This window comes from Vigna angularis, chromosome 7 (genome assembly GCF_016808095.1).
Source record: "Vigna angularis cultivar LongXiaoDou No.4 chromosome 7, ASM1680809v1, whole genome shotgun sequence".
In the NCBI taxonomy this organism is placed as follows: Eukaryota; Viridiplantae; Streptophyta; class Magnoliopsida; order Fabales; family Fabaceae; genus Vigna; species Vigna angularis.
This window is the reverse complement of record NC_068976.1, coordinates 23380645-23407824: the sequence shown is the minus strand read 5'-3', so window position 1 is coordinate 23407824 and position 27180 is coordinate 23380645. Positions and strand designations below refer to the sequence as shown.

Below are 27180 nucleotides of genomic sequence, written 5' to 3'. Positions count from 1 at the left end.
AAATAAATTTTAAATTTGTAAAAATCACAGATTTTGTTTTTCTTAAACTCACAGCTATCCTTTTTATGCATAACCATTATATCTTCCAAACATAACGAATATGCCGCTTCCGTTTCGTGTGATCTTATAGGAAAACGAGATTACAGTCTAGCAGAAACATGAAACTCAACGGATAAATAAAATAAATTCGAAAATTAATCGCACAACTTTTAATCTACTGTGCTGATTTTTGTATACATATTATTAATGAATTTTATCAGAAAGTTATAAAATTGAGACAAAAGATATTTAATTTTGTGTACAATGAGAGGCTGCTCAAGAAAAATAGACTATTATAAATAATAATTTTCTTCATATATATTCAACTCAGATCTATAAATTTCTATTTATTGGGCATGTCTTACAATAAAAAAGAAAAATATTTATACGTTCAGCCTTTCTATCTTTCTACAATCCTAAACTGTTTAATAAAATAATTTTAAAAATGAATGTTCATGTATCATCCACCACTAAATAGATGTTGATATTCATTATGTTTTTATTTTCTGCTTTATTTATATTAGCACTGGAGGTTGGCATTCTGTGACGTGGCTTGCAACATCATGGTGCTAGCGTATCCGTCACGTGGAGTTCTCTCACCCTCACATCACTACAATGTGGGCCCCACTCCCTTCCTCTCTCCCTCAAATCTCAAGAGCAAGCCATCACACCCACACGCTTTCTCTCTCTCTCTCTCTCTCTCTCTCTCTCTCTTTCACTCTCTCCAAAATCCCAAAGCCGAACCAAAACAACTATCAAGTTCTCAACCTCAACTCTGCGATAAAAAAAAGTAACTAACCTCATGGAAGAGCTCTCCGCGGGGCCTCTCGTCCCCGCCGTCGTCAAACCGGAGGCTTCCAGAGCCGCCGCCGCCGACACAGGCGCATCCGCCGCCGCATCTGGTGACACGTTCCCGGCCTCCACGTCGGAGCCGGACAGGGACTTTCTCTGTCCGATTTGCATGCAGATCATCAAGGACGCGTTCCTTACCGCGTGCGGCCACAGCTTCTGTTACATGTGCATCATCACTCACCTCCGCAACAAGAACGATTGCCCTTGCTGCGGCCACTACCTCACCAACACCAACTTGTTCCCTAACATTTTACTCGACAGGGTTCGCTTCCTTTTTATCCTCTTCTCTATAGAATATACTTACGTTTCATTATGCAATGTTCGTTTTCACTTGCGAGTTTCCGGAAAGTGAAGAATCGTTTAGTTTTTTATTTTTACTTTTATTTTATTTTTGTGAGTAATGTGTGTGGCGAAAAATGCTGGTTCGAGTCCCTAGATCTTTCTGTTTGCTCTTGTAGTGCTTGTAATTACTAATTTCTCCTTGTAATGTTGCTTACTAAAACTTTTAGCGTGTGATTCGTTCATCACCTCCTCTATAGTTCCGTTGCTTTTGCACCGAAACTTGAATTGATTTTCGCTTGCGAGTTTTCTTAAACCCTGTGTTTAAGAGAAGAATCGTTAAGTTTTCAGCAGAATGTGTGTTGCGAGTGAAGCTGTCTGGAGTATTTTGATCTTTCTTTTGGCGCTTGTAATTAATTATTGACACTTGCAATGTTGCCGACTGAAACGTCGTAGTTTTTTGAGTGTGACTTTTATCTTCCAAATATATTGGAAATGCAGCTCATTGTTGTACGGTTTATGTACCTCATTGTAGCTACTGAAGAAGACTTCTGCGCGTCAAATATCAAAAACTGCTTCACCTGTGGAACATTTCCGGCAGGCATTGCAAAAGGTTAGTTGTGCTTTCACTCTTTTTCTTGATTAGAATTTGTCCATTGGTGAACATGTTACTTGTGCAATAGTAAGAGGTTTTTGTTGTATCTTAGTCTGTTCATCTTACTTTTTGTGTTCTGTTAAATTATGAATATAAGCGTAGAAGAATGTCTGTAGATGTTTCTATAATTGGACCATCTAATAATAGTAGAGCAGATGGAAGAGGATTATATTATAACTGGAGCGGGTTTTATTCCTTTTTGGTATAACCAGGAGGTGTAGTCTCCCTCGTAGTGGGTCACAATTTTTGAGGTAAAGTAGTACCTTAACTTTGTGTCCAAGCCAGGGATTGAACTGTAGACCTTGTTTAAGGAACCCCAATGCCAAAACTGTTTGTGCTACTTAAAGTGATGAAAAATCAGTGATTATGTATTCTCAGCTGACGTATATACGTGTTTGTGTTTGTGTATATATATATGTATGTATACAAAGCTGAGTACAAGTACATCCCAAAAACAACTTTATGTAAGCTGCAGAGGAGTCATACTTTTAAAACTCTCCCTCAAGCTAAAGCATATTAATTGTATGCACCATGGTTGAAACATATAAATTCAATTTTAGGTCTTCTCAGGAACATAGTGAAAATGTATGGAGGCTGGTCGTGGCTGATAAATCCAATACTAAATGGCAATAAATCTCTATGTGTTTGGTTCTTTCATGAAACAAAGGATTGAAAGCAATATGAAAGGCTGCTTGATTAGCACAATACAACTTCATTTGCTCAACTTCACAAAATTTCAACTCGTGAAGGAGTTGTTTAATCTACATAAGTTCACAAGTAGCTAGAGCCATAGATCTATATCCAACTTCTGCATCAGATTGGGAAACAACATTTTGTTTCTTGTTCTTCCAAGGGACAATGTTCCCTGTAATGAATTCACAGTATCATATGGTGAATCTTTAGTCAATGGGATAACCCACCCAATCTTCATCACAATACCCTTCATTTTAGTATTTCCTTTGTCTTCATACAACAATCCTTGTGTTAGGTTTCCTATCAAGAAACCCAGGTAAAACTCTCTCTAACACCCCAGATCAACAAGTCAGAAAGAATGAATAACCTCTTCTTGTATTATCACAGTAAGAATCCAATGTATAGGAAAATAGAGAGACCCTAACCTCCCCCTTCAGGATGACAAATCTTGTTAGAACTATAATCAAACAATCAACAAAACAACTATCATTGTTTATTTGCTATTTATACAACCAATAACCCCGCTCCTCCTAACTGCTAAGGCAGTTAGGCATTTAATGTTTTATTCCTTCTCTCGTAAACTCTCCATCTTCTAACATTACTCTCCCCTCCTTTAACAACCTTGTCCTCAAGGTTGAACTCAGGATATTGGTCTTCCATAGTACTCCTATCCTCCTAAGTTGCTCCTTCTCATCCTCCCTCTTGCCATTCCACCAGAACTTGCTGCACCAGTTCTTCTCCCTGTTGAATCTGTCTACTGTCCAGGAGTTTGACTGGGCGAAAGGAAGGTCCTTCAGCCTGCAACTCTGGTGGCAGCTCCTTCTCCACCTGCTTTTCGCCCACTGCCTTCTTTAGCTGGGACACATGGAAGACTGGGTGTATCCTAGTTGTTTCCGGCAACTTGAGCTTATACGCTACTTCTCCCACCTTCTGCAACACTTGAAAAGGGCCGTAGTAACGAGCTGCTAATTTCGGATGAAGCCTTGAGGGCATAGAGGACTGCCTGTGAGGGCGAATCTTCAAGTAAACCCAGTCCTCCACCTCTATGTCTGCTGGTCGTCTCTTTTTGTTTGCTTGCTGCACCATCAGCTCCTGATCTCGATTCAAATGAAATTTCAACTGTTTGATAGCCTCATCCCTCGTCAATAAATCCTGGGACACTGCTTCTACTGGAGTCTCCCCCGGTACGAACCTACTAAGGGAAGGTGGAGCTCTCCCATACACCATCTCAAAAAGATCCGTGGGACTATTAATAAGCTTGCAATTCACTAACCTATAGAATGTCAAGAGCATATTTTCTTGGTGAAATGATAACACTTTCCTATGATTGACTAACTTTGGTACCCAAAAGGTATTTCAAAAACCAAGATCTTTAGTCTGAAAATGGCTAATTAAATGCTCCTTTGGTTAGAGAGGTCCTAGTGGTATCAACATGGACTAATATATTAACAAACTTCCTAGGAGAAGTATGGAAATAGAAAATTGAATGATTTGTCTCACTTTGCTTCAATCCAAAAGCCTCCATAATATAACTTAATTTACCAAATTAAGCTTGGGGTTATTGCTTAGTGGAATCACAACACCAGACTTTTACCGAGCAACAAATCTAGGAGATTTCTCCATGTAAGTTTTCTCCTCAAGATCACCATAAAGTTTAATGTTATAAAGTTTAATGTCATAAAGTTTAATATCAAGTTGGGGAAGTGTCCAATGACAATAATAGCCATTGCAAGAAAACATCTAACAATGTTGATTTTGGCCATGAGAAAGAATTGTCATTGTAGTCAGGTCCATAAATTTTGTATATATCCTTTGGCCACCAATCAAACTTTAAGACAATTTATTTCACCATTAGGTCCAAGTTTAATAGCATAGACCTATTTACAACCAATAGTATTCTTTCCAAATGGAAGAGGAACAAGCTCTTACGTGCCAATGCTTGTAGGAGCTTGTTTTTCACCAATAGAATTGTCATTGTAGTCAGGTCCATAAATTTGTATATATCCTTTTGCCACCAACCGAACTTTAAGGCAATTTATTTCACCATTAGGTCCAACTTTATTAGCATAGACCTATTTACAACCAATAGTCTTTGTTAAGAAGTGGACTTTAAGCCTGACTCAACCTCACAAAACTGGCTTCTAAGGTGAGGTTTGCACCCACTTATATATTATAAATTAGCCTTATCTCTAGTCGATGTGGGATTTCCAACACCCCCCCTCACGTCAAGGTATATACATCTCGAGTGTGAGACTAGACATTAATGGGTGGTCCAATAACGACTTGATAGCGGGTGGAACAACATGGTAGCAATTCAGGAGTCAAGGTCGCTTGTTTTCCTGGATTTGTTCCTTTTTCGTCATGCATGGTGGCATGTCTAGTAGCTCTGATACCATCTTAAAAAGTGGACTTTAAGCCTAAATCAACCCCACAAAACCGACTTGTAAGATGAGGTTTGCATCCACTTATATATTATAAATTAGCCTTATTTCTAGTCGATGTGGGATTTCTAACAGTCTTCTTTCCAAATAGAAGAGGAACAATCTCTTACGGGCCACTTTTTTGTAGGAGCTTGCTTTTCATCAATCGTAGCTTGTCATCATCTAGGATGATTAAGTGTCTCATGAATAATTTTAGAACAATGGGGACAAACAAAGAAAAAGCAAAAGAAGAATACAATGTAGACGAGTGATGATAACCCAACAAATTATAAATAGGATATGGATTATGAGTAGATCAAATACCTTTCCTTAAGAGTAATAGACCAATTTGAAGTGGATTCATGTGAGAGTTGATGGAGAAGGATCCATGGTAGGAGAAGGTGTTGGAGGAGGATTTGTATTATGCGAGACTTTTGAAAGAGTGGGAGGAGTTGTGTCTTGCATTGGTATGTAAGGAAAGGTCACGGGGCAATGTTAGATTGGTTTGAATTAAAGTTGGAATCTATAGAGGACTAAAGGTTGGAAAAGGGAGAACATGTTGAATGGACATAGGAGCTTCCACAGAGGATGAGAAAAAAAACATGTTTTAGTTACTCTTGGTAGTCCTTGTCAGAAAACCATTCGAGGAGTTCCAACTCTCTTGCGTATGACACCCATTCTTTTGCAGTATCTACATTGAGCATGACCACTCTAGTCACTATGTCCTACTCGGTTGCATTGACCTCCTCCACTTTCTTGTGATACCATTGTTGATGTGTAAATAACTTCAATTGAATTTTCATTTGTCAACAAGGTAGGCACCCAAAGAAGTTTAGTGACTAAGTTGTTCATTGAAAGAATTTGATCACCAATTAAAATTTGGTCATGTACATGATCAAAATCTGAGCATAGAATTCTTAGAATTAAGACCATGTATAACTTATCACATTTTTTGTTGACATTCTTCAATAAATTAGCCACAACAAATCTCGATAATTCTTCTTCTATTGCTAGTGCCTTTGCTACATGGGAGATCATATCGTGATTGGTCTATGTGAGAGAGACTACTCTTTGAGTTGCATCAGAGAGATGTTGAATGTTTATTACTAGAAATATCCGGCACATTTTTTTCCAAAATGAACATGTCTTAAAGGATCTATGAATTTCTGAGACATTCTGATCATCTGACTGTCATAAAGCAACATGTAATTGGAAATCGATTATTTACCTTTGAGATTTTTCTTCATTTGGAACAACATAAACTTCCTTTACCAAATGGTCACTATATCCTTGATCAAGGAACCATGACTCCATGAATGTGGACTAAGATGAATAGCTTTTGTAATTGAGCTTTGTCGCGATAATAGTGGAGAAAAACTAGTGGGCATTCCAAAGACAATACCCATAGACAAATTTGAGGAGAGAGGGGGAAAACCTCGCCATGAGGGGAAGAAACCCTGTCTATAAGGGGAGAGAGTTGTGTGCAATGAACTAGGAGGATAAGGGAAGAAACCTACCTAGAAGATGTTGATGAAATGAACAACGGTGATATGGTGTGATTCCGGTGCTGGAGTGGTGAAGGCGACCCTTGGGACACACACGTTTGGTGAGGGGCTGTGGTAATCAACATGTCAAAGAGCTTTTGGTCAGGCTACCATTGAGGTTGGCTCACACTCCTCAAGGCACACCTAACCATGACTTTATTAGACAAAACGGCAATAGCTGATTGCCGGAGAAAGTGAACAAGAGGTGGTCTGGTGACATGGCTCTTGATACTAACTTGAAATGTTGAAAAATTTGTGTGTATTCTCCGCTGATGTACATGTATATCTATAAAAGAACGTGTACAAGTACAGCTCAAAGAGGAAGGTTACAACCTGTGTTCCTTAATCTATAGATAGGTACTCCCAGAAACAGCTTTATGTTTGCTGTACAATACTATAACAGCCATAATTTGAACAGGGCTAACAACTTTTGGTCTGAAATTGGTTTTTGACATTCTTTACTCTATATATTTCTTGCATTTTTTATTGTATGTCACTAGGCTAGATCAAGGAATGTAATATTTGTTTTTAACTCATGTCATTTTATTGTTGAATATAATTTTGGAATGGATTTTATTTAAGTTGTGGAACCAGCTGTATATCGTTTTTTGTTTGGAGCTCATACAATTTAGAATATTGAAGATCACTAGATTATTATATATTTCTGTTTCACATGAAACTGTGGATATCGTTGATGCTTTATCTTGTCTGTGATTCCTTTTTCTGTTTTTTATGTTTTTAATACAGGGTTGTGATGTGACAATTAAAGAGCTAGACACTCTTTTGTCACTTCTTGCTGAAAAGAAAAGAAAAATGGAGCAAGAAGAAGCAGAGAGAAATATGCAAATATTGTTAGATTTCCTACATTGCTTACGCAAGCAAAAAGTTGATGAGTTGAAGGAGGTGTGCTGGTTGCAATCTCTCTCTACCCTAAATTATTGCTTAGTTGCTAATATTTTCAATTTTTCTTTCTTCTTTTTGCACTAGTTGGTCTTTATAGTACTACTGATTTCTGTTACATTTATCTCTGCTTATTGCTACAATTGGTGTTTGAAATTTTCACTTTTAGGTTCAAACTGATCTCCAATTTATAAAAGAGGACATTAATTCTGTAGAGAAACATAGAATGGATTTGTATCGAGCACGAGACAGGTACTCTGTAAAATTGCAAATGCTTGATGATTCCGGTGGAAGAAAATCGTGGCATTCGTCACTGGACAAAAGCAGCAGTGGCCTTATATCTAGTCCGCTAAATCTTCGTCGAGGAGGGCTGTCGTCAGGCAGCCATACTAAGAAAAATGATGGAAAGTCCCAAATTAACTCTCACGGGCATGGAGTTCAGAGAAGGGATGCCGTCACTGGATCAGATTCACCACATATAAATCAATCGGGTCTTGCCCTAGTTAGAAAAAAGAGGGTCCATACACAGGTTTTCTTGGTTTAATATTCCATGCCTAGAATTTTACATTTCTATTTTTATTTCTATGTCAATTGGTTTCAGATATTTTATTAAAAGCTTTTTGCCTCAGAATAAGTTTATTTTCATGATGGGTAAAAGCAATTATAATTTTGGAAAAAGATTTAAATCTTAACTTCGAATTTTTTAAAAAAAATTGTAATTTTTGGGAATCATTTATTCCAGAAGTAGTTCTGCACTTTTTCATAAACATGACCCATTCAAATGTACGAACAATAATGTTGAAATTTTCTGCTTGATCAACACAAGTTGAGCTTAGACTCTTCATTTTTTATATTTAATTTTTGGTCATTTATGTTGCCACTAGCTTCTGAATTAATGTGGCTATAGCACATATTAGGAGAGACTTAGACTTAGCTCCCAGGCTGTTTGGTTCTACAGAACTTAAAAAGACAGCTACAAATTTAGGATGCGCGAAGGCTAAAAGAGTTAGTTGACATGATAAAAGGTAGAAATCTTGTTTTTTTAAATTCTAAAAGCTGTATATTGGGTAGATATTGAATAGGGATGGCTTGTATGCAAAAAGATGGTTAGCAAATATCAATATGGAGCTCCTGTGAACTATGTGTCTGGACAACAAAGGCAAAAAAAATAAGAAATGATCTAAGTGGTGTAAGTAGTATACATTGAGGAGTTTAGCAAGGAAACAGATTTAAAGGATACTTATCATTTTACAGAAAAATAAAATTGATGACAATAAGATATAGATCTATGAGTCATGCTTTAAGATTCAACTGTATCATGATTGTGCTGTACGCACATTGACAGCCACATATGTTATGAAACTCTCGTTGACCTAAAGACGTTATATTTATGTAATAGTGCTAGTAATGCATTAAGCAAATTATCTCTAATTCAATACCCTTGCAGGCTTTGTTTTTGAGACCATAACTAGAATTAACTAATTAAGACAGACACAAATATCAATGTATCATGATACAATTTCTCGAGATACAAATTTATAATCAATCTCAATTAAAATGAATGTCTTATCAGTCATAGAAACGAAATACCTTTAAAAACTTAGCTAGCTTAGAAAAGTAGTTTCTTTATTATTGTCATGTGACTTTGGTCATGAATTTTGTAAAGAGTTTTAGCATATACCTTTTTTTTTTATTATTTTATTTTTATCTCTGAATTTGCAACCATAAACTTGGTTTACTTTTTCCTCCCTGAATCCTTTCCTTTTTTATTCCCTTCCCGTGGTCTAGTTTAATGATCTACAAGAGTGTTACCTACAAAAGCGACGACATGCAGCTGATAAGCCCCATAGCCAACAAGAAAGGGAAATGAGTCTCATAAGTCGAGAAGGTTATAGTGCTGGTCTTGAAGATTTTCAGTCAGTCTTGACAACTTTCACACGCTACAGGTATAGTTATCAGTTTATTCAAATATCCAGTTTTTAGGACTTGAGGGTCAAAGGGTACTTTGCATTGAGAGTGAAAGAGAGTCAAATTGGTTAGGAACAGTTAAGATTTCTGTTAGATTATTCGAGTAGGTTCAATTAGATGGCCTTGATTTTGTAGCCAGGCACTGCTTCGTGAGGAAGAAAGCAGTCATGTAGGAAATTGTATCTTGTATTAACTAAGGAAGGTCTCCTTCCTTGCTTTATTCAGTTCTGGCCACTAAATAAATCGTTCTTTCATTTCTACCTTTCCAATGGGGTTCTTAACAAAAAATTCTGGGCTTAATATCAATTACTACTATATTTAGTTAGCTATATACAGTTATCTCTAACCATTTTGCTTCATTTGAAACAGTCGATTGAGAGTCATTGCAGAACTAAGACATGGGGATATATTTCATTCAGCAAATATAGTGTCCAGGTGAATTTTGAAATTGTTTATAGAACACTTGCGTTTTGATATTCATTCAGTTCCAACCTATTGTCACTTATTGCGTTGTGGTTGACATAACTCAGAAAAGCATGCTATGGGTAAACTATAGTTGTATTTTTAATTTAATCAGTAATATGTGGCGTTGTAATATTTTAATAATGTGTATCATCAGATATACGAGAGCATTTTGTTGGGATGAAATTCTATTTCTCTTTCTTTTTAATATTGGATGCAAACGAATTTTTCCTATATTAACGTGACTGTGATTATCTTCAATAGTTAACGTTATTTATCATCATTGCCCCATTCACTGATTTAACTTGAATGCTCCGTTTGGTAGAGGGGAAAAAAATAGTGGGAGTGGAATATAAAAGAAAAGAAGAGAAATAGATGAGAATTGAGTGGAAGGAGAAACTTTTTGGTTGGAAAGAATTGAGGATAAAGAAAGATGATTTTATTTATTATTATTAACAATATTTTTTAATTATTTATTATTATAATAATTAAAAGAACAAAAAATAGACCCATAAAAAATAATTATGGCTGTCTCCATAACATCAAATGCTCACATTTTCTTCTCTTTTCATCACACATCTCGCCAACCCAATCACCACACCTTCCTCACTCATCAACTCTACGAACTGGAAAAGTCAATGTTCTGTATCACCACTCATCTTTTATTTAGTAAAAACACTTTTATGGTTGTTATTGATTTCACCCACTATCATATACAAAGAAAAATATCTCTACCAACTCAGGAAAATAGGAAGAGAAATATCTCTAAAACCTGATACCCCAAGCTCAGGGTGGGTGAGACACAGTAAGTAGATCAACCGGAATGGGTTTGAATGGTAGAGAAAGAAATCTGGTAGGAGATAAAGCTTTAGTAAGCATTGCATGTTTCATCAGAAGCATTATTTTATTGGGTACGGATGGATATATAAGTGAAGAGTTTGAAATAGGTTAAGTGGTTCGGGTGATGAAGACGGTTTCTGTGATGAGATTATTGACATATTGGATTAAATAGTAGAAAAAGGTGTGGAAGCAGGTTTAACGGGTTTAAAGAGTTCAAAATAGGGAAACCTGTTTTCATTTAAAATAACATATTCAGAAAAGTAAAGTCGGTCAAAAGGAGATAAGAATTTGTTACCCTTGTGAGATGCTGGGTATCCAGGGATGAGACATTCTTGAGATTGAAAATCCAATTTGTCTGCATTATATGGTCTAAGAAAAGGCAAGCAAAGTGCATCCAAAAGTCTTGAGAAATCCATAATCAGGTTCTGTCTTGAAAAGAAGAATGAATGGTACAACACAGTTAACAATAGTAGAGGGTAAGTGATTTCACTTGAGATTAAAACTGATAAAATATATTCTTGAGGGCTTAACATATCCCTCTCATTATCTTCTATATATATTGAAAACACAAGAGTACATGGAACATCAAAAGTCTGCACTAGACCTCTAGGTACAGAACTAGGTACAACTTATTAATGGTCTAGCAGACAAGCCTTAATGATGATATATAACAGTAATTATTCTAACACTCCCCCTCAAGCTGGAGCATACAGATTGTATGTACCAAGCTTGGAACAAATAAACTCAATCCGAGGTCTCCTTAATGACTTAGTCAACACATCTGCGAGTTGGTCATTTGATCCAACAAACTCGGTACATATTTCTTTTGACAATAACTTTTCCCGAATAAAATGACAATCAATTTCTATATGTTTAGTTCTCTCGTGAAACACTAGATTTGATGCAATGTGAAGAACAACTTGGTTATCACAATACATCTTCATACTCTGGATGTCACAGAAGCTAAGCTCTTGAAGGAACTGCTTCACCCATATAAGTTCACATGTTAGTGACGCCATTGCCCTATATTCAACTTTAGCTGTTGATCGAGCCACTACATTCTGTTTCTTACTTTTCCATGAGATAATGTTTCCTCCAAGGAAAACACAATATCCAGTAGTAGATCGTCTATCCATAGGAGAACCTGCCCAATCGGCATCACAATATCCTGATACCTGAAGGCTTCCTTTTTCTTCATATAACAGTCCTTGCCCGGAAGCCTTTTTCACATACCTTGGAATGCAAATGACAGCATTCCAATGGCCAACACATGGAGCTTGCATGAACTGACTAACCACTCCAATTGCAAAAGATAGATCCGGCCTTGTAATACTGAGATAGATTAGTTTTCCAACTAGCCTCCTATATCTCTCCGGGTAGGAGAATAACTCACCTTCTGTTGTTAATTTTTGATTTGGGTCCATAGGACTGTCAACCCTACAATCAATAATGCCTGTTTCTTGCAAAATATCCAGAGCATACTTCCTTTGGGAGATTACAACTCCATCTTTTGACTGAGCTACTTCAATGCCTAAGAAGTATTTGAGGCTTCCAAGATCCTTGGTTTGGAAATGTCTACACAAGTACTCCTTCAATTGAGATATTCCAACAGTATCATTTCCTGTAATGACTATATCATCAACATATACTATTAAGTAAACACATTTCCCGAGAGACGAATGATAATAAAAGACTGAATGATCTGCTTCACTGCGTTTTAGTCCAAATTTTTGAACAATAGAGCTGAATTTTCCAAACCATGCACGTGGTGATTGCTTGAGCCCATATAGAGATCGGTGCAATTTGCAAACCATACCAGACTCTCCCTGAGTAACAAACCCAGGAGGTTGCTCCATATAAACTTCTTCTTCAAGATCACCATGGAGAAAGGCATTTTTGATATCCAATTGATGAAGTGGCCAATGACAAATTGCTGCCATTGCAAAGAAACGACGAATGGTAGTCATCTTAGCCATGGGAGAAAAGGTGTCACAATAATCAAGGCCATAAACCTAAGTGTACCCTTTTGCAACTAGCTGGGATTTTAGCCTATCAATGTCACCATTAGGGCTGACTTTAATTGCATATACCCATCGACAACCAACATCCTTTTTGCCCGGGGTAAGTGGCACAAGCTCCCAAGTATTACTGTGGTCAAGTGCTTCTTTCACATTTTTGGGTATAATCACAAAAGACACGGAGGATAAAAGGGAATAAAAGGAGGGCAACAATATGTGATAGCTAAGAAAATTATAAATGAGATGAGTGTTTCGAGTGGAACGAGTACCTTTTTTGAGAGAAATGGGCCAACCAGAATCATCTTCACCAGGAGGCGGTGAGGGAGAAGAATCCGAAGGAGGAGATCCACCATTTTCTGGAAGAGGACTACCCATCGGAGTACTGTGTCGGAAGATATCAATATGTGGAGAGGAAGGTTCGGGAGGACCTTGAGCATGACTTGGATTGACTGAGACATTGGAGATATTGGACTCAACCACTGGAAGAGGAAGGACTTGTTGGAGGATAGGAACATCTTGAACAGATGGAGAGAAGAAAGGTGTCTGTTCAAAGAATGTAACATTGGTAGACATGTAGTACTTCTTGGTTTCAGGAGAGTAACACCGGTACCCTTTTTGAAGCCGAGAATAGCCCAAAAAGACACATTTGATCGCACGAACGAAGAGCTTGTCTAGCCCCGGAGACATGTCGTGAACAAAACATACACAACCAAAGACTCGAGGAGGGGTGTGAAAGAGAGGATCATTGGGAAAGAGAATGGAGAAAGGGACTTTATTATTGAGAGAGGAGGAGGGCATCCTATTAATAAGAAAACATGCAGTTAAGATGGCATCCCCCAGTGATGCAAAACACCATGGGAGCTAAGGATTGCAGAAAAAGTGGATGAGAAATACTCTTTAGCATTATCACTTCTTAAGATTTTAATGACTTACCAAATTGGTTCTGGATTTCATTCAAAAAGGATGTGAAGATGGGTAACAATTCAGAGCGATCTTTCATTAGATAAACCCAAGTACATCTAGAATACTCATCAATAAATGTAACAAAATACCTAAAACCAAAAGAAGAGACGTGACTAGGTCCCCAGACATTAGAATGAATAATAGAAAAACTAGAATTACACATTGATTGAGACCTTTTAGGAAAGACAGATTTAACATGTTTTCCTAGTTGACAAGACTCACATTCTAAAGTTTGAAGACCACTAAGTTCAGGACACATCTTTTTTAACTTTGAAAAGTGAGGATGGCCAAATCGGTCATGTAACACTTTAGGGGGAAGAGCTGCAACACATGATACCCGTGGATTAGTAGGGCGGAAAACTTCTTCGAAGTTCAGAGAGTGGCTGATGAAGAAAAATTACAATTGGCTTTCATTAGTATGGAGGGGTACGCAGGGAGTTGGTTTCGATTTTGGAGGGAGAAGACCAAGAACCATTCTTGGGAGGGGTTGAAGAGAGCGATGGTGATTAGGTTCGGAGGGGGAACTCGAGGGTCAGTCTATGAGAGGATGGCGGCCATTAAACAGGCGGGGCCGGTGGACGATTACATTCGGGATTTTGAAGTTTTGGTGGGACAGACGACCAAAATTCCCGAAGACCAACTTTTGGGTTACTTCATGGCGGGTCTCCAAGAAGAGGTGTGCGATCACGTGAGACCGCATGATCCACAAGATTTGATGACAGCCATGCAAGTCGCGCGTAACATGGAGAAGCTGTGTAACCTTTCGAAGATCGGAGGCGGACTGACGATCAAGAATCAGAGTTCGTGGGGGAGGACGACCGGGGTGGTAGCGTGAGTCGAACACATTCGCGATGCGCAGGGTCGAGGAGGGGTAGCGGAGAGTGTAGGATCAATGGATAAGGAGGCGACCCAGGGAAGCGGAATAGCGAAACCTAGTTTCGATGGTAGGGGGAGAAATATCCGAAACTTACCTTACTCGGAGTTCGTGAAGAGCAGGGAGGAGGGAAGGTGTTTTAGGTGCGGAGGGCCGTTTAGTCCAGGCCATCAATGCTCGGAGAAGGTATTACAAATGTTGATATTGGCCGAAGAAGAAGAGGAGGATTTGCCACTACCCAAGCCTCCTGACTTGAATTGGAGGGCATAGCCATGGATTCCCTTCATATGGTAACCCGACGAGGAAGAGCAGCCATGAGACCAAGCCTCCCAATTCCAATCTTGAGGACAAGGTTGTTCTGCAGCGGGGTGTAATGTTAGGATATAGGGTATTTGGATATAATGGGAAACATGATTAGGATAGAAGGCAGAGAAATTGTATAAATAGATTGATTGTACGGTTAGAAGGGACTTTTGGAGAGATCATTGTTGACAGGTAGTGACCTGTGAAGAGGGTTAAGCCTCTGTATCCAGATTGTATAGAACTTTCTTTCTGTGAATAATACTCAGTTTCATTCTTTTCTTTGTGTTTTGCGGTGAGAAGAGAGTTCTTGATTAGGTTCCCTGTTCAGTAACCTATCATTTCCAGACTACGGTGGTGCTTTCCTTTAATAGTAGCATTATGATGATGTGTATGAGGATATATGATTCTTTGATTAATGCTAATAGAAGTAAGATAATCGTGAAAAGGATGAAATTCATCATCCCTGTCCATTTGCCGACTTTAGTTTTAGTATTAAACTGAAGTTTAACCATGATCGAAACTGTTGAAAATGGACTAGGCGTCTGATATGCGTTTTAAAAGAAAAATCCTAGTAAATCTACAGTAAGCATCCACAAACAAAATTGTAAGAAAAGTCATTAGTGGATGAAATGTAGAAGGAAATTATGATAGACGAGAGAACGATATGAAGACCTATATATAAGGACTAGAGAATAGCCTTTGGGAAGAGTTAGTTGTAACTGATTACACCATCCATTTAATAAACACAACAAACTAAAAGACACACTTAACAGAAAAATACAAAGAGAAATATCTCTAACAACTAATAGAAAAATGCAAAGAATTATCTGTAACAAATAGTGGTGGTAATTCAAGGTGTATGTTATAATTCTTTACCTTTGCTTGAATTCTTTAAGCTCTTGTAATGCCAACTACGTCTAAACAGTATTTTTAACTTTACCCATGGAAGAACTTTTGTCATGATGTCCTCTGATACCAATAATTCCTTTTAGAATGTATAGTAGATAGCCGAGTAGTTTCTCAATACATAAATCTGGACTCTGCAAAATCCTTTGATAATCAGTAACCCAATATCCCTCCTACTACTTGTGAATTTGCTGGAAATTATTCCATTGATGAACTGTGGTGTCTACCTGTCTGGACACAGGTGTTACTGGAACAGTTTAAGCAATGACTTTTAATAAAAATTTTATTCTCATTATTGTTATGTTCCTAGATTGGAATTCTCATATATGGTTATCATAGGCATTTTTTTCAAGTTTTTTGATGTAAAGTTTAGTGTATAAGGCCTTTGTTATCATATTGGTTATAAAATATGGGGTTGTGATTGGCTGAGTACTATATCGTGACAGTGTTGTCATGCTGGTACTAAACTTGCTGTTCATACTTGTTCACATTTTATGCTGGAGATAGTTCACGTTGAGATAATAATACTAGGCACTCTGGCAGACAAGTAGGACTTTATATGTATAAAGTTAGGCAGAATAAACTGTATTCATTGAATAAAGTGGCCATATTACATTTATACATATATTTGAGTACTCAAATTTTCTTATAAATATATTTTCTGAATGCGTGGATTTAACATGTATGTTGCAGCATAGAGTTTGACCGTGATGATGATTTGTTTGCTACTGCGGGAGTTTCTCGGCGCATTAAAGTTTTTGACTTTTCTGCTGTAAGATGGATCCCCTATTACTTCGAATTTAAATATAGTTTTTTATTTATTCTCTTTTCATTGTTAATGTTAGCACTTTTGTAAAATGTGTTTTTATAGAATCTGTTAATTGATGTTTCATCTATTCTTAGGTGGTAGTGGGGTCCCTTCATAGTTTACTTGGAATAAAACATATTCCTCTTATGACTTATGACGATGAAATTTTCACTGATATTATTACATAGACAATGTCTTTAAATTTGACCGATTTGTCTTTAATTCAACTACAAAACCTTGTTCTCAGCAAAACCTTTATTCTCCTCTTGATATTTGACAGAACATATTAGTAACCCTTCATGGGACATATGAAGTATATCATAAAATCGGAAAGAATTAAAGAATTTCACATACTTCATTTAAAGTAGAAGCATCTCCTTGGAAAATTGGAATTATTTGATTTATGGTCTTTTTTTCGTTAAATTTGTGTTCTAGTATAACTAAGTGCACCTACACAACCAAAATGAGAAATTTGTGCACTATGTATAATATGATGCTTGAGGGGTTGTGTATTTAAACAAAGCATAAGGCACGCTTTCTGTAGGATTTTTGAACCTAGTGTAAGGGTTCACCCTTTAAATATTTCTTAAACAAATAATAATAGATTATGAATACAAAATAACCTTTCCCTATGTTATTGCTTTCCAGGTTGTGAATGAACCCACAGATGCTCATTGTCCAGTTGTGGAGATGTCTACACGTTCAAAACTTAGTTGCTTGAGTTGGAATAAATATGCGAAGAACCAAATAGCTAGCAGTGATTATGAAGGAATTGTGACTGTTTGGGATGTAACCACTCGGAAGGTAACTGTTGAATACACATGGTCAGTTTGTTCTTGTATCAGCTGTTTTGTTGTCTTAATTCATTAATATCGTTTTTGATGGTTATATGCTTGTCGAAATGTTCTACAGAATATTTACCCATGGCTATTATTTTTCCTGTTGCAGAGTTTAATGGAATATGAAGAGCATGAAAAGCGAGCATGGAGTGTTGATTTTTCAAGAACAGATCCCTCTATGCTTGTATCTGGTAGTGATGACTGCAAGGTACTCAAACATTTATTTGGTAGTTTTGATGGCTATTTCCCTGGATTGCTTCTGTAATTTCCAATATTTTTGTAATGAAACATACTTAAAATATATTTGTGACATATTAATTTAAACTTCGCCTTTTACAGATTTTAAAAGTTTTCCCACTTTTTTGCACTTTGCTTACTCGAATTTAATTTGTATTGGCATGGTATCTGTTGTATGATTGGAAGTGATTGAATAATCAGATACCATGGTATCTATTTTAATATGTGTCTTTTCAAGCAGGTCAAAGTTTGGTGCACAAATCAGGAAGCTAGTGTTCTAAATATAGACATGAAAGCAAACATATGTTGTGTCAAGTACAATCCGGGATCTGGCAATTATATTGCAGTATGTACCTTTCATTCAGTTTTAAAGTATAGAAACAAGTATCTAGATTTAGTTCATTTTAGATTTGATCCAGTTCATACTATCTTCTATCTATTATTCTGCTGTGATATTACTTTATTATACTTTATATTACTTTATATTTACTTTATTATAATTAATGATATACTTTATACTATCTATTACGTTTGTCATCACAAAGCAATATACTTTATATTTACTTTATTATAATTAATGATATTTCTGTCATAATTATTTAACCATGTTAAATATGTTAACTTATGCATTGTATTACCTATTTGACCTATGTGTAGTTGGATCATTATTATTTTGTATATCTTTAATATAAGGGTTCCTTTAAATGAATAACTTTGCCAAGAGATGAAACAATCTCTCGTAAGCATTTTCCAAATTTTTCTCTCAATTTGGTATAAGGGTGGGTTAATCCCGTCTTTTCTATCATTGTAACGTGAGTCCATCACTGTCTGCCACCAGCTAGTGTCACCATTTCTCTATGACAAACATCTGGTTAGCTTGTAGTTCACTGCCTTCTGTCACTAGCTACCACAGTTTTCTCCAGCAAGCACCAGATCTAGAGCACCTCTTTTTGAGCAAAAGAGAACCAAGGCAGTCTAGGAGGCAGATTCTGCTCATGATAACTTTCTTGTGTAGCTAATCTACGGGCATGCTGTCCCCTTGTTGCCTTGCATTACTGGAATGATGTCGCACCACCACTTGTGCTACACTGAACTCTTTATTTCCCTTTACCACCCTATTTTTTTTCCTCTGGAGTTCAGGCTCTCTTGGATACCATGAGGGTTTCCCTTTTTGCCCCTTCATTCCCTGTTTCTGATCTGAAATTGCCTTTGGGATTTCCCACTCCTAGTTTGGGTTACCAACCATTACTTCAGCAAAGTTTAATGAGAAAGATAACCTATCTTGGTCTGCATTTGTTGAACTTTGGTTTCTTGTCAAAGGTTTCCATAATAATTTGGAAGAAGATGATAGTAAAATACCATTAGACAAAGTTGAGTAGTGGATGAAAACTGATTTTCAGCTTTGTACCTTGTTGTGGCAATATGTAGAATCCAATATATTGGGAACTCTTAGAGCATTCAACACTTGTAACTCCTTTTGGAAGAAGGATAAGAATAATTTTGCAAATGATATTCAACATCTTAATGATTCTCAAACTGTCATCTCTTAAACAAACATGACGTGACTTCTTTTATTGCTGAAGCTCCATAATTTGCTAAGGAACTGAAGATTTTTTAGAAGTTAATTCTTTGAAAGAGATTGGGAAGAAGTTGGATAAGTTCTGTATCGTGATGATCCTCCATTCCATGCACCCAAACTGTGATCATGTTTTGGACCAAATCCTAACAGGTCAAGAAATTGCATCAGTGTAAAGCCTAAAACAATGTTATCAAATGTGTTTTACCAGGATATTCCCATCTCCAAAGAGGATATTGTTGTTATTCTCTATAAACTAGAAGGTACATGTTTGGCAATGCAACATTGTTTGAGCATACTTCTTTCCTTCCTTCTTTATTCCAAGATGCCAGTTTTGTGCAACAAGACTTGTCCCATTCGTTGAACATTTGCCTTTTCCACCTCATGCAAACCTAATCAAATCACTTCTCAAGGTTCCTCTCCTCCAATTCTACCTAAACCATCATTACCTCCTTTGATCACTTGTTAGTGCAGGAATACACGAGATTGGTCCAATGTTACCTAGTAAATCCTCTTCTTCATGTCCTTCACCACCCTCTAAAGTACCACCACTGTAGATAATGATTATCTGATTGACTCCACTCTTCGAAAAGGTACTGACTCTCCTTCTTTTCTATCCTTCATCTCATTTGTTTTCTCTATTACTAACCAAAAAATGTACACAAACATTTTATCATTCTAGATTGTGACAAGCCATGATTATTGAAAGGCAAACTCTTGATAAAAACTAGACATGGGAGCTTATTCCTCTTCCAACTAGAAAGAAGATAGTTGGATGGAAGTGGGTTTATGCTATTAAAGTTGGGTCAAGTGGTCAAATCGACCTCCTTAAAGCTAGACTGCTTGCCAAAGGATACTCATACATATATGGTCAAACTCTTTTTTGTGGTCACTATTTTCCATTGGCCTGTCCATCAACTGAGTATGAAGAATTTTTTTTTCATGGTGATCTAGAGGAGGAAATCTACTCATAGCAATTTTTTGGGTTTGTTGCTTAAGAGAAGCGTGGGTTAGTTTGTAAATTGTGTTGATCTCTCCGTGGTCTTCAACAATGGCCACATGCTTGGTATGGAAAATTCATTCACATTGTACAAACTTTTGGGTTGATACATGGTAAAATAGATCATCCAATCTTTCACTATGATACTTCTTGATGTGTCTGTTTTGAAGTTAGGATCTATCAAACACGACTTTCACTCAACTATGAACCATTGAAACTCAAATCTATTCGGTTAACATGACATTTAATTGGTTAAAATTGAATTATAACTTGTTTGAACCTATTGAAGTGAAGAAACAAGTGAGTCCATGCATTAGAAATCAAGAACAACGAATTCATTAAGTAGAAATGGTTAAGAATCCTTCAATGCGATTGGATTGGTTTGGCCGTGGACATAGGATGTAAAAACATATAGAACAAAACATGAGTCAACAAACTATAAAAGATTGAAGAGAATAAGAATGAAGAAACACTCACATTCTAAGAGAAAGAAAAGTTCACTAGGGAAATCATCACTTGAATCTGGAAAACTTAAGAGAAGATTCATTAAATGAGGAATATGCCTCAAACATAACTCAATGTTTGAGAGAATTCTCAACACTTTCTATTTCAAAGTATGGGTTATGTTACATATAGATGTATACATGCTTATATAGGCTAACTAGAGAAGGAAGAGTTTATGACTTGTTTGGTTGGTGCACACACCTTTCTAAACAGGGTCCTTGCATGAAATATGAAGATTCTAGGACTTAGTTTGGTTGTTGCACATAATTTCTTAACCAAGGTCCTTGTTTTTGAAAGCAGCCTAATATCCAAACTATGTCTCAAAATTCTAAAGAACACATTTTTTACATTTTTATTTACAAGAAAATTAGAGGAAATATTTTTATATTTTTTTATAATCTCTTTTGCATTCCTTTTGTGAATCTCCCTTCATAGTCTTAATATTGACTTTGAAGTTCCACTTCTTCATTTCTCTTTTCTTGAGCTCTTGGTATTAAATTCATCTTCTTGTAACATAGATCATCCATGACTTGGGATCACATCACTTCTTATGAGAAATGAGTGAACTTAATTATAGATGTTGATGGTATAGTCATTACAAAGAATGTTGCTACAAAAATTTCTCAGCTAAAGAAGCATTTATGAAATCTGTTAGGTTCCTGGGTTTGGAACCTAACAAGAAAACACTCAAAAGATAGAAACAGAAATGAAAGAATGAGTTTTGCTATTATTCACCGTAAACGAATCTCTTTACAAGGACTGGGTTTGGGAGCATAACCTCCCTCCTCAGGATGACAAACCCTGTTAGACTACAATCAAAACAATCCAACCCTCCACTACAATTGATTATTTGCTATTTATACAACTAATAACCCCGCTCTTTCTAACTGCTAAGGCAGTTAGGCATTTAATGTTTTATTCCTTCACTCGTAAACTCTCCATCCCTAACATTACACCCCGATGCCAAACAACCTTGTCCTCAAGGTTGGAAACAGGAGGCTTGATCTCATGGCTCCTCTTCATCATCGTGTACTCATATGAATGGAACCCTCTGGCAACTGCCCTCCAATTCAGGTCTGGAGGTTTGGGTGGTGGCAATTCCTCCTCCAATGACTTCCATTCTTCTTGGATTTTATTAGCTTCCAGCATTTTGGTCACCTCTTTTCCAAAATTATAATCCCTAAAGAAATGGTCTTCGATGTCTTTCAAAGCTTCAAAAAGTTCTCTCCCCTCTGCAGGTGCCTCACGAACGACAAGGCCATTCTTTTGTTCGCTGGTCCACCTCTTCACAAAATCCATCCTTCTCTCCCGGCCATTGATTCTTCCATCCACCTTTCCCTCCTTAGCCTTCATTCTAATTGTAAGCCCGTTCGGCCAATTACTGAGAGATTGTTTGGACTGTAAGACCGTTCGGTCTTTGAATGTAACTGTAAGACCGTTCGGCCAATGACTAGGAGATCGTTGAGTGTAAAACCGTTCGGCCTTTGATTGTAAATGTAAGATCGTTCGGTTCCTCCTGTCCTTTCACGTTCGGATTTGGCAGTTCTTTCCCGTTCGTTTCCGAACCGTTCGACTCCTTCAGTCCTCTTGGGTTCGCAGCTTGTAGTGCTAGCCCGTTCGGCTTCGTCAAGCCTCTCCCGTTGGGTCCAGCAGTCTTCTCCTGTTCGGATCCGACCGATCGCTCGGCCACTCTCGATCGACCTGGGCTATAGCGCTTGGCCTCCGACCGTTCAGTAACTCTCGATCGGCTTGGGTTATAGCGATCGGCCTTAGACCGTGTCACCTCACCGCTCGTTCGTCCCCAAGACGACTTGTCTTCTATGGCCTCAGACCGCTCGGCCACTCCCGATCGGCATGGGCTATAGCACTTGTCCTCAGACCGCTCGACAACTTTCGATCTGCTTGGTTTATAGCAATTGGCCTCGGACCGTGTCACCTCACCGCACGTTCGTCCCCCAAACAATTGGTCTTCTATGGCCTCAGACTGCTCGGCCACTCCCGATCGGTATGGGCTATAGCACTTGTCCTCAGACCGTTCGGCAACTCTCTGGAACTCCTCAACATCCCTTGCGATCCGCATCGCCACCATCCATTCCTGCAGTTCATGCTGTCGGACTTGATTCCGGATGTCCTCTTTCAATCCCGCAAGAAAATATCCCAACAGCTGCTCGTTCGATACCCTCTTCGTTCGACCCGCCAATATCTTGAAGTATTGTACATACTCGTCCACCGTCCCCATCTGTCTCAATGTTGTCAACCGCTCAACAATGGCTCCAAACCTTATCACCAGGGCTTCCTTCAAACCATCCCATGAACGATTATTGGCTTTCTCCTTCCAAGCTTTGACCCAGTAGCCGGCGCTCCCCTCCATTCTCACATATGCTAATCGTACCTTCTCCTCTTCCGCTACTCCTTGAAATTCGAAGAATCGCTCTGCCCAATTGATCCAGTTCAATGGATCTAATCCTTCGAACACGGGCAGCTCCACCCTCTTCCTCCAATTGAACCGCTCACCTTCTCCACCCCCAATTTCGTCCTTGTGTCTCGTACTCCTATTGGTGTTCACAGGCGCCTGACTGTTGTCAAACAGTTCCCCTTGAATGCTGTGCCGTCCCCCCGATAATCGCCTCACTTCTTGAAGATCCTGGCGTGTGGCTGCCGATTCTTGTCGAATTGCCGCCGTTTTCACCTTCATTTCCTCCCTTGACGACTCCATCTCCGCCTTTTGTCCATCCATTGATGGCTCCATTGTCGCCATTTGTTCCTCCATTCTTCCTTCTAGTGCCTTTAATTTTTCCCCCCTTTGTCTTCGCTCTCGTTCCTCCCCCGAGCATTCCCTTCTCCTTCTCTGATTCTCGTTAACAGTATGTTGATCTTCATCTACAAACCCTGGACTGCCTTCTAATCCCTTTTCCTGGTTCCCCACCCTTCCTCCAAGAACTCGCAAGAGTTCTCTGGTTTCCTGCCGCATTTCTTGCATATTTCTTCTCCATTCTGCTAGCTCCCTTTTCTGTTCGCTGATCCTCCTTTCCCAAGAATTGTCTCTTCCTTCCATGCTTCACCCCTTTCTTGACCACTTCTTGATCCGTTCTTGACCCCTCTCCTAAGGATATCTGGCAGGTCGGACCAATTGTTAGGTTCCTAGGTTTGGAACCTAACAAGAAAACACTCAAAAGATAGAAACAGAAATGAAAGAATGAGTTTTGCTATTATTCACCGTAAACGAATCTCTTTACAAGGACTGGGTTTGGGAGCATAACCTCCCTCTAGAGAGCCTAACCTCCCTCCTCAGGATGACAAACCCTATTAGACTACAATCAAAACAATCCAACCCCCCACTACAATTGATTATTTGCTATTTATACAACCAATAACCCTGCTCTTCCTAACTGCTAAGGCAGTTAAGGCAGTTAGGCATTTAATGTTTTATTCCTTCACTCGTAAACTCTCCATCCCTAACAAAATCACTTCTAGATCAAAGGTTTTGGATATCTTAAATACTTTATGGCCATTGAAATAGTTCAAGCAAAGGAAGATATTGTAGTTTCTCAAAGCAAATACACCTTCAATATCTTAAAAGGAATTTGTATGATTTATTGTAGACCTTTGAATAGTCCTATGGATTCAAATCAGAAATGAGTGACAAAACAAAGTGAGCTCTTCTTGAACCAAAAAAGATACAATAGACTTGTTGAGAAATTTATTTCACAATATTACTGGACTTGAGTTGTCTTTTTGCAGTTGGAGTGGTTAGTTCCTTTATGCGGCCTCCATGTCTTGACCATTGAAATGTTGTAATTCACACTAGAACATGAATGATATGTAAAGATAAGAGAAATACTTAGGTGATGCTGTATAATGATCTTGATTGAACAAGATCATCTATAGATAGACAATGCATTACTGGATGTCGTGTTTTCATTGGAGGCAAGATTGTTCTATGGAAAACCAAGAAACCAAATGTGGTTGCTTGAACTAGTGCTAAAGTTGAGAATAGGGCGATGACATCAGTTCCTTGTGAACTTGTGTTGATAAAACAATTCTTCTAGGAGTTCTAATCTTGAGAAATTTGACATATGAGCATGTATTATTATAAGCAAACAGCTATTCACATTGTATGTAGTTTCATGAGAGAACTAAACTAAGAGATTGATAATCATTTTATTTGAGGGAAGTTGTCAAATAAAATTTATGCTCCAATGATTAGCTTACAGATATTTTGCTAAGTTCATGGGAGAACCTCTAATTTTTGTGTAGATTGATCATTACTTTTCTAAATATCTCTGATGTAATGGTTCCTTAAAGGTTGATAATTATTTTTCTATATATCTTTGATCTCTCTAGCATTTTCTTTTTCATAATTCTCACAATTTTATTGTTTTTGTAGTAGTAGTTTGTGCTAGTTGTACTTAATAGATATCAACATGATTGTGTTTCTTGTCTGCCCATATTTATTCTGCATATAGAAATTTTCTTATAGAAAACATTAGACTAAGGACTACTTGTATGCATATTGATTTTAGTACCAGTGTATGGGAGCATATAAATATTGTTGATAAATGTTATAAATATCATTCTAATAATTAGCAATAAACATGTAGTATAATTGTCTGCTATTATCAAATTTCAATGGTTCATTTGAACTTGTTTGCAGTCTGAAATTAGTTAATGACTGATCATCTTTAATTTTGATATATCTAATACAGGCATCTTTGTATATTTTTGCAGGTTGGATCAGCAGACCATCACATCCATTATTATGATTTGAGAAATATTAGTCGGCCAGTCCATGTTTTCAGTGGGCACAGAAAGGCTGTTTCATATGTGAAATTTTTGTCTAATTATGAGCTTGCTTCTGCATCAACAGATAGTACACTAAGATTATGGGATGTGAAGGAAAACTTAGCAGTGAGTAACGGGAACAATGATTTGTTTCAAATTTATCCTACATTTTATATTTAGTTTGTGGATAATATTAACTTTTGTTACTTAGTTTAATGTTACAGTCATCACTCTGCTTCTAGATGTTACTATGTCATACTCCTAAAAATCTAATAGTTGTTTATATTAGACTAATTTCATGTATATCAATATCATACCTATTGTCTACTATAAATGTATATCAATATCATTGCACCAATATGATACCTATTGTCTAATATAGATGTATATATATTTTTTTTCATTTTCACTCAAATCTGTGCAGGTTCGCACTTTCAAAGGCCATGCAAATGAGAAAAACTTTGTTGGTCTTACTGTTAGCAGTGAATATATTGCATGCGGGAGTGAAACAAATGAAGTATTTGTCTACCACAAGGTTTGTGGTGTTAAATTGTCTTTTTCTTGTGTATTTTATCTTTTACTTATTCAATTGGGGCTTTGCAGGAAATCTCAAAACCTTTGACTTGGCATAGGTTTGGGTCCCCTGATATGGATGATGCCGAAGATGAGGCAGGATCATACTTTATTAGTGCTGTATGTTGGAAGAGTGATCGACCAACTATTTTAACTGCCAACAGTCAAGGCACCATTAAAGTGTTGGTGCTTGCAGCTTGATCATGAGCAAAATGAATAGAATGTGGATTTGGTATTATCTTTTTCCATGATGGTATCATTTGTTAATTGTACATAATATTCAAATGTATATTGCAGGTTTTAGGATCTTAATGCAACATCTGAACCTGTATCAATAAACCAATTGAGGGACCGATCATTAAATTTTACCAATTGAGGACCTCAAATGTATTAAAATTTTGTACTAACAAATCCCCCGGATACTAAAAGATACACTTTGACATGTGATAGGAATAATATTGGCAAAGTGCATGATATATATGATTGAAATTTTTAAATTCATAATAATTATTATTACTATTGTGTTTGTTAGAATATTTATCCTAATTTATCATGATTATATTGTGTCAAAAGTTATCTTATTTATTATGATTATATTGTGTTAAAGGTTATCTTATTTATCATGATTATATTGTGTCTAGGATTATCTTATTTATTATGATTATATTGTGTATAAGAATATTTTATTTATCATATATTTTTGTATCAATTTATTTTTATAAATAGAAGATTATGAGAGAGATAAATAAAGTCTTCTAAAATTATTTTAGAGTTTAATTCTCAAGTGTGTTAAAATTGAGGTTTCCAATTAATTATGAAAGTGAACTTAATTTAACTTTAAAGTTGTCGTTTGGAGTTACATAAAGTTAAGATCCTTGGAGAACAACACGAGACTTCTCATTATATTGTCATTTTTCTGTAAGCACATGATGTGTTAAGTGTGTTATTTTATTTTTTCAACTTTTGGTTCTCACTTCCATCCTTTGTGTTTCCGTGGGAAATAGATGTCATTGGATTTTTTTTATGGAATGAAGCTTGGAAAGAGATTGTTTTAATACAATTGTGATGGTTTTTACTAAGTGGCTACTAGGTTGTCAATTATTGCTAACTTCAGGGAAATAAGGACCCGTTGTTCATTCATACAA

The 27180-nt window shown here is 37.1% G+C and overlaps 1 protein-coding gene across 1 annotated transcript; it reads left to right on the top strand.

Annotated features, from left to right (window-relative positions):
• Window positions 1–717: 717 nt before the first annotated feature.
• On the top strand, window positions 718–26551 carry LOC108338123 (E3 ubiquitin-protein ligase COP1). The gene is made up of 13 exons (XM_017574845.2): window positions 718–1153; window positions 1706–1783; window positions 7230–7385; window positions 7552–7911; window positions 9171–9328; window positions 9720–9785; window positions 16410–16488; window positions 17173–17328; window positions 17473–17571; window positions 17842–17946; window positions 25409–25588; window positions 25887–25997; window positions 26066–26551. The coding sequence occupies exons 1-13, from the start codon at window positions 842–844 to the stop codon at window positions 26234–26236; spliced, it is 2031 nt and encodes a 676-aa protein (XP_017430334.1). The 5' UTR covers window positions 718–841; the 3' UTR covers window positions 26237–26551.
• The last annotated feature ends 629 nt before the right edge of the window (window positions 26552–27180 follow it).